Genomic DNA, 13,397 nt, shown 5'->3' on the forward strand with positions numbered 1-13,397 from the left:
CAGATCACTAAATCTATTGAATTCTTCATCCTCGGTGTCACTTCTGAGCAACTCCGTGACCTCCAGAAATAAACGGAGCGCCACTTCCTCTTCTGTGTAGCTGTCGTCAGACTCAGCATCAGTTCCAGTTAGAATTATTCCGGCCTTTCTGAATCCTGACAGGATGGTTTCGGTGTCACTGAAGTCCAGGTTTTGTCGATCCATCCAGTGATTTCCAGGAAAGTTTTATGGCACACAGTCCTGGTTGTCACAAGTTTCTCGCTCATGCCAAACTTTCTTTCTGCTTCTCGATTACCCTTTTTGCTACTTATATCTTGTAACCTGCAAAATATTTTTCTTTATGGGGGCATTTGTGTTCAGTCTTCCCAGTCATCTCTGTAAGTTTGTTTGAATTTTAAATTGTCAGTGGTTCAGAAGTTATGGTGCGATTGACTGACATGATACAGACAGGACAGAGGCTCTTTCTGCAGGAGACATGTGCAGTAGAGCCAAGTGACAGTGGTACAGGAGGAACAGGAGCGGCAGAGTGTGAAAATTTTAATATTTAAGTCGCAGGAAACACCCAAACCATGAAAAAAGTACCACTAATAGTCCGAAAAATATGGTACACGGTTCTCTTCCAATTTGTCATTATATTGAACCCATAGACTGTATAAAGAAGTGGACAAAGGGAGTGTGACGTCACCCATAGCGTTTGGCTCCAGTCAAATGAAGCTCATCGACGATGGCAGCTATATAATTTGGAGCTCCATATTAGGAATAGGAATTGATTTATGGACAAAATGGCAAAATGAAAACACCAGGATCATGCAGAGCGGGTTAATACAAACATTTTAAGAGTAAAATGACGAGGCTCACTGCAGCAGTTGCAGCAGTAGAGAGAGGTGACAATTATTCAATGTAAAGTGAATTGGAGTCAATGGAGCCAGAAGTGCAACCATAAACCTAATAAATATCGAAATGAAAGTCAGTCAACAAAATCTATAAAATTGTCTGTTAACCTGAAAGCAGTGGCACTCTTCATTCAAGCAGTCTCTAACTTTCTCCTCTTTTCAGGTTTACCTCTACGCCCCAAAAGTCCCGTTGAGCCCAAAAAAGAGGGCGAGTGCTCCAGCATGTATTCATCCTTACCCACGAGTGACGGTCCAGAGAACAGCAGGCAGACTCAGGTATGATTGCAAATGAGATAAGACTTTGGTAAAAGCTGTAAAATGTGATCCTACTGGTAAAACTGAACCTTGTAATATCTTAAAGACACTTAGAATTGGCTTTTATTACACTCAAAGCAGCTCAAAGTATTCATCTCGTTCTACTTTCTGATTAGTAACCGATCTTACATTTTACTTTCTGTGGCAATATGTGACAAAACCGTGCATTACCTTATTGCACGCCCTAATCAAATACAACGCATATTCTCCTCCAAGACCAAACTAGCCTCTATTGTCATGACATTATTTCTGACGGTTACGCCTGAGTCACCAATCTTCTGCTGTCAGCCGCTCAAATAATCAGCTCGTTATCTCCTCCATCTTTATCTCTGTCTTTCTCTTTCTCTGTCCTCACTTCAACAGTAAACGGCGCTAAGGGTATCTATAAAAACACGGGTAACGAATTCAAGATGTGCAGAATGTTGTTCAAATTTGCATTTACATTACTTGGATGAATTTCACGTTAATTGATTTTGAATAAATTTAACTCAATTTCAGTTCAGAAATATGTGTGGACCTGAAATATCACCTCTGTTCAGGGAGTGAAAAATGCGATTTCTTACAGAGAGAAAAAAAAAAAGTAAAAGAAACCAGAGAAGAACAATAGCCCTCGCCAGTTGCCAGTGGCTCGGGTCAATAAATAGATAACATTAGCCATATGTATTAGTAATATTTATACATCCTGTACATACAGATTAACGCTCTTGCTGGCCAACCGTGAAAAATTCCCCATGTCTGTAATATTTTTTTTTTGCTTGTAATCATGCATAGAATTGAATCCCCAAATTTGGTACAAATCTGATAATGTTGATGTTTCATGTCTATGGTAGGGGGCGCCATAGTGTTCAATTGCATTAGACGTCATAGTTCATTAGATTCAGGCAATTGTGAATTGAAATGAATTCTCTAGACCAGGGGTGTCAAACTCAAATTCAAAAACTGGGCCAAACTAAATATTTATTGAAAAATTTCAGCAACATCTGCATGTTTTGTCTTCTTTCGAGATGTGTAATGTTAAACCTTTTCTTTAGTAAAATAAATGTTTAATAATAGTTTTGCTTAAACACTGAATCCAGAACAAGCAAAATATAAAATAACTAGAAAAGCACTCAGAGAGCGCAGACCTCCGCCAAGGACTACCCCCATTTTTTTATATAAACTGCGATAAAATCAGTCTTCTGGATCAGATCCGGATCAGCCTTTGGAATATGAAAGAGGATCCCATTGTCCATCCCTGAGTCAAATTTCATGGGGTTTGGTCAATAATTAACCGAGATATTGAGAAACAACAATTTTTTGGCCCCATTTACCACAATGTTAACTAAAATTTCAAAGTGATCCAGAATCCAGGATTTCTTCCGGATCACCCCCAAAATGAAATCAGTTCTTCCTTTTCACATTTCCAACAAATCCTGAAAATTTCATCAAAATCGGTCCATAACTTTTTGAGTTATGTTGCTAACAGACAAACAAACAAACAGACAAACGCCGGCAAAAACATAACCTCCTTGGTGGAGGTAATAACAACATTTTAAATAAATAATCTCCTCCATCTTTAGAGATAATAAATAATACTTCCTCCCACTCCTTTTTCGGACACAAGGAAAATTCTGCGTAACATTTATTTTGCCTGTTATTATAGAATAGAAATAGTTACTTTTTGTGTTATATCTATGTATTTACGTTTTTGTCTTTTCTTTTATTATTTAGTTTTTTGTTTTTGTTTTTAATTTATGTTCTATGTATTACTGTCCGAAATAAATAAACATAATAATAATAATAATAATAAATAAACATAATAATAATGTCTCTTTAGTCGATCTGTAGCTCTAATACATGTTTGATATGATCTCGCAGGCCAAATATAATTATATCACGGGCCAAATTTGGGCCCCGTGCCTGAGTTTGACATGCCTGCTCTAAACCAATGCCTGTGGCTGTGAGAAGTCATTAAAGAAACAGAAAATGAAGGTGTTTTTCACTGGCGCGTTATGTGCAAACTGTAAAGAATATCTCAAAAAAACTGATACTTTTTGTGAACCCGTGTGTCTAGGTGTGACGTTACAAATCTGAGCTCATTTGGACCAAAAACCAGCAACTAGTACAAACACACAGTCAAAATGGTAGCGAATTTTTCATCCAGTATGACCGACTTCCTGTTCATCACAGAGCCATGCTTCAATTCACCTTTTGGCTTGTCTTGTTGTTCGTTATCACAGTTCTCAATTTCGTTTACCTATGGCAAACTTTGCTTGTCCCCGCTCCCATAGGGGTCCACTTCTAGACGGCGCTGTTCATTCATTGAGTCATTTTCTTGCGAAGTTGTTACGAATGAACGTTTTATCAAATTTTTCACCGAGCTGGTCAATCTCATGCCAGGTTTGTGGACTTTTCGTCGACGTTTAGGCTCAAAATCGCAACCATTTGTGAGGAAAAATAATAATAGACAAGATGAAACAGGCGAAGAAGAATAGCCCTTGTCAATTACTGGCTGGCAATTCTAACATAGATCAGAAAATAGCGTAATAGGCTCTTGAAGCTGGTTATATATTAAAAAGTACATTTGTATTCCTCAGACACTTGTATCTATCCTAATGCTGAATGCTCTTGCCTCTTGTCCCGATTGACAGCCGTGTATTTCAGTGTCAGTCTGATGGAGATGGGCTGACGGCAGCTCATGTGAAGTGACGCTATTATAAAGTCGTCATTCAAACGTCGCAGCCATTTTTTAAATTTCAGTCCTGCTATTTAAACATGTTTATTTCTTCACATTAACGTACATTTTGAAACCTGACTGACTGAGTGTGTGATTTGTGCTCCACAGATGATCAGGGGGAGAATCTGTCACCCAAATAAACCTGATACGTTTAACCAGCTCTGGACCGTGGAGGAGCAGGTACAAAGCTCTGTTTGAATCTTATGTTTTTAAAGTTATGGCTATTACATCTGGTTTGACCTTTTGGGTCCGTCCACTTGGCCCCGTCTCTCTCTCTGTTTTTGAACCATGTAGGGTTGTCAAAAGTATCTAAAATCACATACTAAACAATACTAAAACTAGTATTGAAACTAGATACACATTTGAGCTGGTATCAAAGCGCTTTGAGTGCCTTGAAGGTGGAAAAGCGCTATAGAAAAATGTGACCATTTATACTAAAAAGTCACACACAGAAATGACCGTTTCCTGTATAGCTTTAGAATGATCTTAAGCGATATTAGAAGAGAACATCAGAGTCCTGCACCGGGTCGGTACCTGCAAATAGTTGCTGAAATGGGTTTGTTTTAACGTGCTGGAATTTTACGGGCGGGTATGCGGGCGGGTCGTGTTTACACACAGTGAGGTGAAGCAAATGAACGACAAACGGGATAAAAATACTTGACACAAGTCCAGGACGTCCGTTGCCCTGGAAACGAGAGACATTTCCCGGTCTTTTCCTGGAACGATGGACCAGGCTGAGAGAGACGTGTTTTTATTACATAAAACCATCAGCGGAGGCGATGGGCTTGGCAGCTGTGCTGCTGGTTTAGTCCTGGTTTGGACCTGGTTTAGAACTGGTTTAGTCCTGGTTTAGACATGGTTTAGTCCTGGTTTGGACCTGGTTTAGAACTGGTTTATTCCTGGTTTAGAACTGGTTTAGTCCTGGTTTAGACCTGGGTTAGACTTGATTTAGTCCTGGTGTAGCTCTGGTTTAGACTTGATTTAGTCCTGGTGTAGCTCTGGTTTAGACCTGGTTTAGTTCTGGTGTAGTCCTGGTTTAGACCTGGTGTAATCCTGGCGATCAGTTCGGCGTTTGTGGCGTGATTATATTTATGCCAGTGACACTGGTTTAGTCCTGGTTTAGACCTGGTTCAGTCCAAACTTTTGATGGGGAGTGTTTATAACCTTTTCGTCCTTGTCCATCACAGAAGAAACTGGAGCAGCTCTTGATGAAGTTTCCCCCGGAGGAAGTGGAGTCCAGGAGGTGGCAGAAGATCGCGGACGAGCTCGGCAATCGCACAGCTAAACAGGCAAGGACAACAAACTGGAACTTTTTAAAACTTCTCCTCCACAAGATATACGGTTTTACCCCAAAAATGTGTCTTCGTTTTGGTTTTTGGTGGCTCAGTTATCCACAAATGTATTTTTATTACATCATTTTAATTTTGCAGGTTGCCAGCAGAGTCCAGAAGTATTTCATCAAACTGACAAAAGCCGGTATCCCAGTCCCCGGAAGAATCCCCAACCTCTGCATGTACACTAAGAAGGTATTATGACTTGATTTACTTTTTTTTTAAGCTTTCTACCATGTTATAATGTTGTTCCCTCATCAAAAACACACTTCAAGAGCTTTTAGATGTCGTCCATGTATGTTTGAGTAATTAAGCGATCTCTCCTGGGCCCTATTTGAACCCTCCTTATGGTTAACTGTACGATTTTGTGCAATTCTCTGCCCACAAGCCTACGTCACACATGCTCAAACACGCCAATTTTCCATAAATGCACAAAAACATGATGAAAACTGTACACAACAACTGTACAAACCTGAACGCGGAGAGCAAAAGGAAAGGTGACCCAGTGCATTTACATTATTAAAATGAAAAGGCTGCAATTATTTAGATGTCCTAGAATGTCCTCTGCAAAGAACAAAATACTCCATGTCAGTAGATTCAATGGAAGTTTTGGAAAAGTCATGGAATATTAGTGTCTCCTTCACGCAACTACAGCGTTCTGCTAAGTTATCATTAGGATATTATGATTATTTCCGAACGTCTTCGCCTTTAGTTTAAAAGAGACGACAATAAATGCACTGACAGTATTTTGAATGTTAAAAAACTATAATACCAAACCATAAGGTGAGTGGAAAGAGTTCACATTTCATATTTAGCCCTAAAAGTCTGATCAATTCTACACATGAAGGTGCCGTAAAGTCATGGAAAATTCATTTTAGGTCATGAAAAATTTTAGTCAGGAGGGGTCACCTAGTGCCTCCGCTCAATTTCATTTCTCTACAGCGACTAGGTCAGGAATCAGAATACACTAGACTGTTTGCAAGAACCTCGAAGTTGTAGACCGTGCACCGGCAAATCAGTGAAGAACTGTGAAGCCATGATGTCAAACTCAAGCACCTGTCTGGGTCCCTTTTTGTGGTTCAGCACAACAGTAAACAAAGTGGTCGAGATGGACGTAGACAAAGATAGACATTCTGTGTTGGCAACGATTCCTGAGATCGAGGATTTAAAGTTGGAACAAAGAGAATGTTTGGTGAATTTTATCAAAAGGAAAGACGTTATTGCCCTTCTTCCTACAGGATTTGGTGCATTACATACGTCACGACCAAATAGCAGCAATTGGTTAAATAAAAAAAGTACCCACCTACCGTCAAGCGAATGAATCCTTATGCTGCGAGGTCAGACGGTTTCCAAGAAGTGAAACCAGCTGCTGAATCAGGCTAGAAAAAGTAATGGAAAAGTTTTGAAATTTTGTCAGTGAAAAAGAGTGGGAACGATGTCATATTTTTACACCTGCGGTTTAGTAATTCAGTTTTCTCTTAAATGTTAATGCGTTTAAAGGAGTTAAAGTTGAAGGAGTTGTTTACAATGTGCAGCCTGAACAGAATCCTTTTTAAACATTGCAAATTTAATCTCAACCCACACCCAGATTTTTGTCCAGCCTTAATTCTTTCTGTTATCAAAATGTTGTATTTAACTGTAGTTATTTCATAATTTATCATTTAGGGTGGTCTAACTTTTACGCACATTCTTGGGGTAATGATGGCGTATCCATTTTTTTCTGTACCGGTACATTATTTCTAATTGTCCAACACTAAGACGTTTGACAGTTGGACACATTTTAGTAAGAGAAAAGTGCAAAGAATGCAACGATGCAATCCAAATCTAAATTCACTTTATTTCTATAGCACATTTTACAAACAAAGCAGTTTCCAAAGTGCTGCACAGAGATCATAAAACAAAGGCAACAAAAAAGGTAAACTGCTAAAATTTGGTCACACCAGTCCTAAAACAATAAAACCAGTAAAAGCAAAGCCATAAAAATCATAAAATAGTAGTAAATAAGTAACATAAATAAAAGGCACAGAGGACCACACAACTCACGCGGTGTTAAAAGTAAAAAGAGAATAAAAGTGGGTCTTAAGACGGGACTTAAAACACTCCACTGTAGGGGATTTTGGGTCGTGGGGGGGCAGAGCTTTGCAGAGTTTGGGTCCGGCCACAGAGAAGGTCCTGTCCCTGCAGGTTTTAAGTCTCATTTTAGGCACCACGAGCTCGAGCTGGCCCTCAGACCTCGAAACGCACACAGGGCACTAAATTCTTGTGAAGCCAGTCCATTCAAAGCTTTAAAAACAAACAATAAAATCTTAAAGTCAACTCTAAAACGAACAGGAAGCCAATACAATGAAGCTAAAACCTCGGTAATATGCTCACGTTTTTTAGTTAGAGTTAAAAGGCACGCAGCAGAATTTTGGACCAACTATAAGCGAGAAAAGTCCATTACCGTCATCTAAACAAGAGAAGATAAAAATCGTGCGTGACCTGTTTAAATGATTTAAAAGATTAAAAAGATTTAATTTAAGATAAAAGCCGCAAAGGATAAAAGCCAGATTTTACAACCGCATTCACGTATATTAAAAAACATTTCACAACAAGTCTTTCCGTAAAATAAATAGACTTGATTCATGTTGAAAGTGTGTCTAACTTGTAGTATTTTCTGCTCTTTACATTTGCTGTTCTCCAGGCGTCCACTAAGAGGCAGCACCACCTCAACAAACACCTGTACAGACCGTCGACCTTCATGACTTCATATGAGCCTCCGGTTTATATGGACGAAGAAGACGAGAGGGCGTCGTACTACGGCAGTGCCCAGGACCCGGCAGCGGAGGAGTCGGTCAGTCGTGATTTCACTAGAGTTTACTTTGATTTAAAAGTACTGTTTCTATTGATTTTTGCTAAAGAATACACACAGTTTGACAATGCCGTTCCCTTTCCCACCCATCCCAACACTCTCACTTACGAAAGAAAATTATAAATACATAAATACATACATTTTTAAAAATGCAGTAAAAACAACCTAAGATTCATAAAAGAATTTACTCCCACTTGAGGCATATTTTAAATTAAGTAACCGTACTCTAACTTCAGCAAAAGTTTCCTCTTCCCACTGTAAGTCTAAAATGACAAAAGCTTTATGTGACAATATGAAATGATTAGAACATCTGTGTTTCTTGCAGCGCTCCTTCAAATCTGGTTTAGTTTGTCACTTTTTTTGTGTCTTTGTCCTTTTGAAAACTCCAGATTTTGTGACTTACTTAATGTTTTCTTCTTCCATTTACATTACTTTATTATAACAGGGTAGCTCTTAGGGTAGATCTTAAAAGCCTTAAAAAGGTCTTAAATTTCATGTTCCTAAATTAAGGCCTTAAAAAGTCTTAAATTATGTTGTCCAAGTCTTATTTTTTCCACAAAGGTCTTAATTTCATTAGCCTATTTTTTTGTAAACTCAACCGAGCTGCAGTGCGATGTTAAATGGAGGGAGGAAAAAAAACAACAATGCGAAATCACGTCTAATTTGGAGTATGTGCAAACAATACTTTTTACCAGTTTTTGGCGCAAATTCGGCGACAATGAGTAAACAGTCAGTACAGTGGAGGAAGACTTGGTTTAATCCACACTGTTTCTCTTAAATTCTAAATATAGTAGTTGGTTGGTCATTATTAGAATTGGATGTGGTGTTTTTCGCCTGCATAATGGGTGCGATGTTGGTCTTAATTTTCATTCAAGTGGTCTTAAAAAGGTCTTAAATAAAGTCTTAAATTTGGCGTTGTCAAACCTGGGGACACCCTATATAAAGATGATATCACATTCCCACAGTTACTTTTTAAATTACTCTTACTTGAGTAGTAGTTTGCTTTTTTCCTCTTGTACCACTACTACTTGAGTCATATTATTTTAAAGTAACGTGACTCTGATATTGCACAGCTGTGAAATGAAAACTGACAAAGCAAAGGGTAACTACTTTGAGGAATTTTAATCTTTTCGTTGTGTTATTTCAGTTTTTCGTCTTTGTTACATAATTCTACATGTCTTGCTTTATATTTAATTTCTTCCGTATATAACTAAAGAATGAAAAACAGTGAATGAGAAGAAGTGTAGCGCAAACGTTTGTCTGGTAGTCTCTCATATTTCTTTTTGTACGCCGTGGCTCTGTGACATTTTCTGTCTTTGATCGATTTAACCTTTGAGTAAATCCAGGTCACAGAGTCGTGCAGAGAACAGAGAGACCAAAAATAAATCTAAACGTTAAAGGAAATAGATGAATCACAATGGAAATTTGAAATGAAACTGGCAAATCGCAGAGGCTGCAATTTTTGTAGTACCATAATACCGTAAACGACAAACTCTCCTGTCTTACTCTGCTGTGGTTTAGAGTTGTACAAACATGTTCTGAAATGTGATTCTTGTATCAGTGAAAGGGCCTATATTACACTATTTTGTGATCTACTGAAATGTTATAATGTTGTTTCCTCATCAAAAACATAAACAAATCCTACATAGCAAAAGGAAAATTCTATTCTGTCAGCTGGAGATAAGTTGAAATCCTGCATATTTAGGCTGTGTTCTTCTCTCTATACATCTTATCTACAATAATTTCTTTAATTTTAGCCTTAGAATTGCCCATTTCTACGACACAAAAGGTAAAAGTAGCATATTTTACATAACCACCCTTAACTTTCCAAACATAAAAGATATAAACTTACTTTTTTTTACTTGAAAATCGGACAGATGCTGACAGTTTTTGAGCATTATTCCAGCATTATCTTACGTCACACGCACCCTAGAGAAAACGAGTGTCCAATAGGAACTTTGTTTTCCGCCAATCGCATGCGCTCCATCCATTTTGATTGGTCCAAACTTTGCCAAAGAGTGTAGTGAGTCAAAACGGTCGACTGCTCTGAGCGTCTGTGTTCATAATAAATGACAGAACCGCTCTGAGTGCAGTTATTTCACAAATAAATGGCAAATTACACTAGTAAAGTAGTCTATGTAATTACGCATCTCTTGTTAGTTTTGCTTGCTTGTTTCCATGTAAAATAATGGGGCCATTGCACTTTTTTTGTTTTGTTTTTAGGGCAATAAGGATATTTTTAGTTTACTTACAGACTTAATATTTTGCACTTTTGTAGCCTAAGTCCCATAATTAACATTTTTTTTATATCCAAAAAGTTGTTTATACATGTTTACTGTGTGTTTTGTATGAAGGTATGAATTTTATTTTTGTTTTTTGTTTTTTAAATGCTGTTTTTTTATTTGTATTTCTGGTCCTACAGCTTTTATTGCAGCCATATGACACAACTACAGTAGCAGATTGTGAAATAACAGGTTGTACTGAATAAAAGGATGTATAACACTTCATTAGGGGGTAAAAAGAGGAGTTTTAACAGCAAAATTAAGAAAAAAATCCAGGCAAGAACAAATGTACTGAAATTGCCCTTAAGTCTGGAAATTAACTTGAAAACAACCGCTTCATGACATCACAAGGTGGAACAGAGCATTATGAGCTTTGGAGATGTAGAAAGATTAATAATCCAGGGTGACTCAAACATTTGTGAATGAAACAAAACACTCTGGGTATCTTGTTTAAGACGCAACAACATTCCAACATGATTTAAAGCTCACAAAAGTAAATATTGAACCATGTACAGTAGGACCTTTGTCAATTCTTTTGAACGCTTTTAAAATATGAACCTTGAACAGAATTAGATATTTTTCCAAGAAATGACAGCCACAATTAAGAACAATTTTGAATTTAATTTAATTAGAATTGCAAGTTATGTTTTAAAATCAATATTAAATTTGTAGTTTAAGTGTATATTCTGAACAAGAGCATTGACATTTGACAGAAGACTGAATGAACAATTAAACTAATTCAAGAATCTTACGCATGTTGTTAGGTTCTTTTTTCAGACCAAGAGTTTATTTTCATACCTGACAGTTTCGACTGCTCACTAACAAGGAAGGAAGAGCGCTGGTGAGCCGTCGAAACTGTCAGGTATGAAAACAAACTCTTGGTCTGAAAAAAGAACCTAACAACATAAATTATCAGAAGACCAAATGAATCTCACTGGACTCAGAATCTTATGCACTTCAGAACATGTTTGTAGAAGTCCAAACTACAGGGTTAGCAGCTTTTATACAGAATGAGTCCTAATATATCACCTACAAGTTCAGCGTCTCCTCTGTCGGTGTAGATAAGCAAAGGTGAAATGCATCTTTCACAGTCGCCTCTGAAAATAGTGCCATTGCTCAACACCAAAGACGTGATCGTTGTCAGTTAAAAGGACTCGGAACAGAAAGATTAATATGGGAAGTTTGTGGAGCCAGTCAAACAAATCACGATAAGGCACCACTTTAAATGCGTAATAATGAGAACTTTTGAGCCCCTTTTTGTATTGGGATATAGTTGTACATAACTGCTGTTTTAACGTGTATGTGACAGGTTAGACTGCTCATTTCACTAAAACATACTAAGAGTCATTATATTTAAAGGCAGGTACAGAGCAAATGAGAAGGGAAACACTACAGCATGGTTAGAAGCTCTAAAAAGTCAATTTGGCTTCATAACTCTGCTCAAAAGAATTCACTGTAGTATTATTATAGGCGTGAATGATCATTAAAGCTCCTATATTACACAAAGTGGACTCTTGTGAGCTTTAAGCAATATTACAGTGCTGTTACCTCCATCTATCCATTTCGTCCGCTTATCCGGGGCCGGGTCGTGGGGGCAGCAGTCTAAGCAGGGACTCTCAGACTTCCTTCACCCGGGACACTTCCTCCAGCTCCTCCGAGGGGACTCTGAGATGTTCCCAGGTCAGCCCAGAGACATAGTCCCCCCAGCGTGTCCTGGGTCTTCCCTGGAGCCTCCTCCCAGTGGGACATTACCGGAACACCTCCCACCATCTGTTCCAGATGCCAGAGACACCTCATCTGCTCCTCTCGACGTGGAGGAGCAGCGGCTCTACTCCGAGCTCCTCCTGTGTCCTTTCAGTCATTACCCAGAGCTCATGACCATAGGTGAGGGTAGGAATGAAGACTGACCGGTTAATCGAGAGCTTCGCCTTTCGGCTCAGCCCCTTCTTCACCACAACGGTCCGATATAGCGACTGCATCACTGCAGAAGCCGCACTGATCCGCCTGTCAATCTCACGCTCCATCCTCCCCTCACTCATGAACAAGACCCCGAGATACTTGAACTCCTCCACTTGAGGCAGGGACTCTCCACTCCCGGAGAGGGCAAGCCACCTTTTTCCGGTCAAGAACCATGATCTCGGATTTGCTGATCCTCATCCCAGCCGCTTCACACTCGGCTGCAAACCGCCCCAGTGTCCCAGTCCTGGTTTGAAGAAGCCATCAGGACAACATCATCTGTGAACAGCAGAGATGAGATCCTCTGGTTCCCAAACTGGACCCCCTCCGGCCCCTGACTGTACCAAGAAATTCTGTTCCATAATACATACATATAATGAACAGAACCGGTATAGTGCTGTTACCTCCTCAAAAACATACTTGGACTTGTGTTTTGATTTATTCTCACATGTTTGAGCAAACCTGACTTATTAGTCTGTCTATCTCCAAAGCTCAAAATGCTGTGTTCTACCTTGTGATGTCATGAAGCGATAGTTTTCAAGTTAACAGCTACATTTAACCTTTTAAATTCAGTAGAGTTTGGCAATTTCCACAGCTCAGATGATCCAAATGATTTTATTGAAGGTGTATGGAGTTGGAGTGTTTTCTGCTTGAGAGGAGAACTCATCTTAAATATGCAGGGTTTTGTGTGTGAAACATGTGTGAATGAAACAAAGCACAACTCCAGGTTCTGTTTGTGATGAGGAAACAACATTATAACAGAGATCTGAAAACCGTGTAATACAGGCCTTTTTAAATTGTGATGTTTTTCTTATAATCTTTTCAGTTTCTTGAGAAGTAGTTTGAAATGCTCTGTTTCTTAGCTCTTATTTCCTGCTTTTGTGTTTGCTCAGGATGAGGAGGTGCCACTGGAGCTGAGGAGTTTGCCCGAGTACAAAGAGCTTCTGGAGCTGAAGAGGTTAAAGAAACAAAAACTACAGGAAATCCAGGAAGACAAGACCAACGTCAGGCACATCGGCTTCAAGGTAAAGTACACTCCAGCCAATAAGACTC

The 13,397-nt window shown here is 38.8% G+C and overlaps 1 protein-coding gene across 2 annotated transcripts in view; it reads left to right on the forward strand.

Annotated features, from left to right (window-relative positions):
• zzz3 (zinc finger, ZZ-type containing 3) overlaps window positions 1-13,397 on the forward strand; it is a 53,199-nt gene that overhangs the window by 33,645 nt on the left and 6,157 nt on the right. For both annotated transcript variants that reach the window (XM_055151832.1, XM_020941009.2), the window contains exons 5-10: window positions 1,057-1,169; window positions 4,033-4,104; window positions 5,112-5,213; window positions 5,355-5,450; window positions 7,939-8,088; window positions 13,238-13,369. In XM_055151832.1, coding sequence (XP_055007807.1) covers window positions 1,057-1,169; window positions 4,033-4,104; window positions 5,112-5,213; window positions 5,355-5,450; window positions 7,939-8,088; window positions 13,238-13,369 — 665 coding nt within the window. The remainder of the gene's footprint in view (window positions 1-1,056; window positions 1,170-4,032; window positions 4,105-5,111; window positions 5,214-5,354; window positions 5,451-7,938; window positions 8,089-13,237; window positions 13,370-13,397) is intronic.

Source organism: Boleophthalmus pectinirostris, unplaced genomic scaffold (genome assembly GCF_026225935.1).
Source record: "Boleophthalmus pectinirostris isolate CB_2022bp ecotype Guang Dong unplaced genomic scaffold, ASM2622593v1 HiC_scaffold_16, whole genome shotgun sequence".
In the NCBI taxonomy this organism is placed as follows: domain Eukaryota; kingdom Metazoa; phylum Chordata; class Actinopteri; order Gobiiformes; family Gobiidae; genus Boleophthalmus; species Boleophthalmus pectinirostris.